This window comes from Nothoprocta perdicaria, unplaced genomic scaffold, assembly GCF_003342845.1.
Source record: "Nothoprocta perdicaria isolate Ctin4 unplaced genomic scaffold, notPer1 scaffold_86, whole genome shotgun sequence".
Classification (NCBI taxonomy): Eukaryota; Metazoa; Chordata; class Aves; order Tinamiformes; family Tinamidae; genus Nothoprocta; species Nothoprocta perdicaria.
The window spans coordinates 2,850,007-2,853,513 of record NW_020456154.1 but is presented as its reverse complement, the minus strand read 5'-3'; the positions used below and the strand labels follow the sequence as shown (position 1 = coordinate 2,853,513).

Below are 3,507 nucleotides of genomic sequence, written 5' to 3'. Positions count from 1 at the left end.
TCCCGGGCTGTGGCAAACAGCTCTGAGGGTCTGTGGCATAACTGCGATACAGAGCTTGGCTGGTACAGCTCTACTGACAGGGCTTCTGCATACGGACAAACTCACGTGGAGTAGCTGCTCTGCTTGCAGAAAGTTACTCCGTTCTAACTGTGCCAGTTGGGTTTATATATAGCTAAGGCCTGTGTTGTATTGCTGTGGTGCTTTTCATGTCAAAACATATTAGAAACAGTATCTAAAATGTGCTCGCGTTGCTGCTGAACGCTGGCACATCTGGGGCAGAATTTGGCAGCTGCATATAATAATTTTGTTCCCTGATTTGAAACAGAGCAAGGAGGAATGTCGTGCCTAGCTCTGCTGAAGGGAAGAGACAAGGAGAGTTTACGTAAGCAGGAGGTAATTGTACTCACTAGAACTGGGTCGGGATGCTGGAGCTGCTGCACCTCTTCTGCTACGGAAAGTGAGCTCGGATGTTGCCTTGATGCCTGCTTTGAAAGAGCTTCTAGGGATGCAGTCCTTAAACCAGCCTAGGCTGCTGTCTCCTTACTAATGCCAGCACCAATGCGAGCATTACCAATCACAAGTGGCTCTCCCCTCAGCACTTCAATCCTGTGGCTGGCTTTCCATTGCGCGTTCACTGAGCCCGACCTGAGATCCTGCACGTGGGCACATGAGTCTGGAGTCTGAGGTAGGGGGTGTGCGTGGCAACTGCTGCTAACAGCTTTATCACAGTCCTCGGGGTTTGGGTCCAGCTGAAGTTAAAATGTTGAGTGAGCTGGGCCTGTTTTCTCTGGAGAAGGCTGAGAGGGGGGCTGATTAACATGTCTAAGTACACGAAGGAGGAATGTAGGGAGGAAGGGGCCACGTTCTTCTCAGTGGTGGCCAGTGACAGGACAAGGGGTAATGGGTGCAAACTGCAACACAGGCAGTTCCATCTCCATGTGAGGAGGAACTTCCTCACTGTGAGAGTGACAGAGCCCTGGCACAGGCTGCCCAGGGAGGCTGTGGAGTCTCCTTCCCTGGAGATCTTCCCAACCCGCCTGGATGCCGCCCTGTGCCCCGTGCCTGGGTGTCCCTGCTGGAGCAGGGGGTTGGTCTAGATGAGCTCTAGAGGTCCCTTCCAACCTCAGCCATTCTGTGATTCAGTGATTCTGTGATGTTGTTGGGTCCCTTTCAGCTGCCAGCCTATTGCCTCGAGCAGTGACTTGCTCGCTGGTGGGGAGTATCCGGCGAGGCACTGCAGGCTGCGTGCACTCCCCTCGGCATGACTGCCTGGCGGAGACGGGGACAACAGGGAGCTTCCTGTGTTGCTTCATCTTTTCTGGCGGTTGTTTAGGAGGTTCACAGATCTTTGCTTGGTTCCTGTGGGTCTCATATTGCCCTTCATTTTGTGTTTTATTTCATTTTGTGTGTGGGTTTTTTTTTTTTCTTCCTTCATCAGTGTCTTGATGTGGGGAGTTAGGAAAGGAAATTCTTCATCCCAAGCTGTGAGGAGTTTGACCATTTTATTTATTTATTTTAATTTGTACCATGATAGCACTGGCCACGGTCTCTTCAGTGCCCTGCTTTGTCAACCTCTGAACAAAGAAACCCCGTCTCAAGAGCTTAAGTATTTAAGTAGTGCTCCTGAAAAGCATTTTGGTTTTCGGTTTATTTTTCCTGCTTGTACCTGACCATGAAAACACCTCCTCAACTGAGTATGCTCATTGGCTTAGTGACTGGTAAGGCTGTGGCAATAGAAATGTTATGTTATTATTCAAACTCAAAGTATATTTAAATGCTTAAACARGAGGATGGAGGAAGACCTTAAATAAAAGACTTTTCTGCTAAGGGCCAGGGAAGAAAATCAGAAAGTATTTGAGGTCTGCCATATGAAATGGAAAAGACCATTTTCCATTTTGGAACACCAAAGAGTTCAGTGTTCCTGGTGCTTTGGAGGTGCATGGCTTGGCTTGAAAGCAAAAACAGAATTTGGGATGGAACCAAGGTAGTGAGGAGAAACTGTTTTAAACATCTTCCTCATGTTTAAGATTAGGTGAATTTGGCAGCCTTAACCCTAGTCCTCCACATCCTGTTCCTTCTTTCTGAAGCCTCTCTTCAGGCAAATAGTAAAATATTTCCACTCTGTACTTGACAGGACCAATGAGATGTTCTGCTTCTAACCCAGTTGCATCCTTCTGTAGAAAATGCTTCATTTTGGTGAGTGCAGCCTGTGCAAAAATACCTTCACATATTCAAGTGATGGGAAGAATCCATGAACTAATTGCACACAGAAAGGTTCAAGGAAATTTAGTAAAATGACTTCTAGTGGGTTACTCTGTAGAAGCTGAGCAGTACACAGAATAGTTGAAGTTGTGTAGCTGAAAGGCTTTTAATGGTGCAGGAGGGGAAGATTTCTTGGGACATCCTTTACCAAACGGCATCCTACTCAGTGTTTTTATGTCTGCATTCAGGAAGAAAAACATTGTTGACAGAGTGGAAAGAGTTAAGAGAAAAGCGAAATAAATCATGGTATCTAGGAAATATAGAGGACAGTGGAGTGTTTGGTTAAAAATTGAACAAGGAGTTGGTCACAGATTGAAGTTCAAGCAGGTCCAAACATGGATGAAGTGGAAGAGAAAGACAGACTCAGCAAGACTCCTTTGGTCATCTTTATGCCTTGGCTCCAGAGTTCTCTTGGGAAGATGCTCTGATCCCTTGAGGTGATCGAAATTATTGCTTATTTTCTCAAGCTCTCATTTCAGCCTTAAGAAATTACAGGAAAGATCCAGGAATTGGAAGAAATTCTGAAGCATATACCACTAAATACTGAGCTTACTGTAAACTTGCTTTCTGAAATTTCACTTGAAATATAGTCATTGTGCGACCTCTCCCTTCCTCCCCAAACCTCTCCTTCTGTTGAGGTAATCTCCTGCTATCAAACTCATCCTGGCATTTTAAATAATACACAAAACAAACTGTCTGGAGGCTGACACAAGTCCTGCAAACTGAATATATATATATATTTTATTTTTTTTTCTCTCAAGTCCATTGCCTTCTGGCCTCTTGGAATATAAGACAGGAAATATTTTCCTTATGGAGTATTATACCTTCTGTAATCTCCTTTGTAAAACTCACTGGCAATCTCCATATCGGTGCTTACCTGACTGCATTCAGTAACAGGAAAAAAAATAATATCTGTGTGGAGAAAAGTTGTGTGAAGAGAAGGGATGAAGAAAAAGTGCATCTAATTTAAATGCTTGGGAAGATATCCTGACAATAAAATCTTTTAATCATGTAAACAGCTTCACAAGGGATGTAATGATTACCTTGCTGATAAATAGTCCGGCCAAAATACAGAATTGTGAGRCGTTGGCAGGAAATGGGCTGGATGATGTAATATAAATTCCTTTCATGTTTGAGTTTTGTGATTCAAGTAATTCCTCATCACTGTTTAGGGTTAAAGAGAGCAGATATGACTCATTCTTCTTGGGAGAGGACCAGAAGACCGCCTTTTTTTTTTTTTTTTTT

General features: G+C 44.2%; 1 protein-coding gene across 7 annotated transcripts in view; it reads left to right on the top strand.

Annotated features, from left to right (window-relative positions):
* The first annotated feature begins 655 nt into the window (after positions 1-655).
* RBFOX2 (RNA binding fox-1 homolog 2) overlaps positions 656-3,507 on the top strand; it is a 122,583-nt gene continuing 119,731 nt past the window's right edge. For all 7 annotated transcript variants that reach the window (XM_026052289.1, XM_026052291.1, XM_026052286.1 and 4 more), the window contains exon 1: positions 656-685. In XM_026052289.1, coding sequence (XP_025908074.1) covers positions 668-685 — 18 coding nt within the window. In that variant the 5' untranslated portion in view covers positions 656-667. The remainder of the gene's footprint in view (positions 686-3,507) is intronic.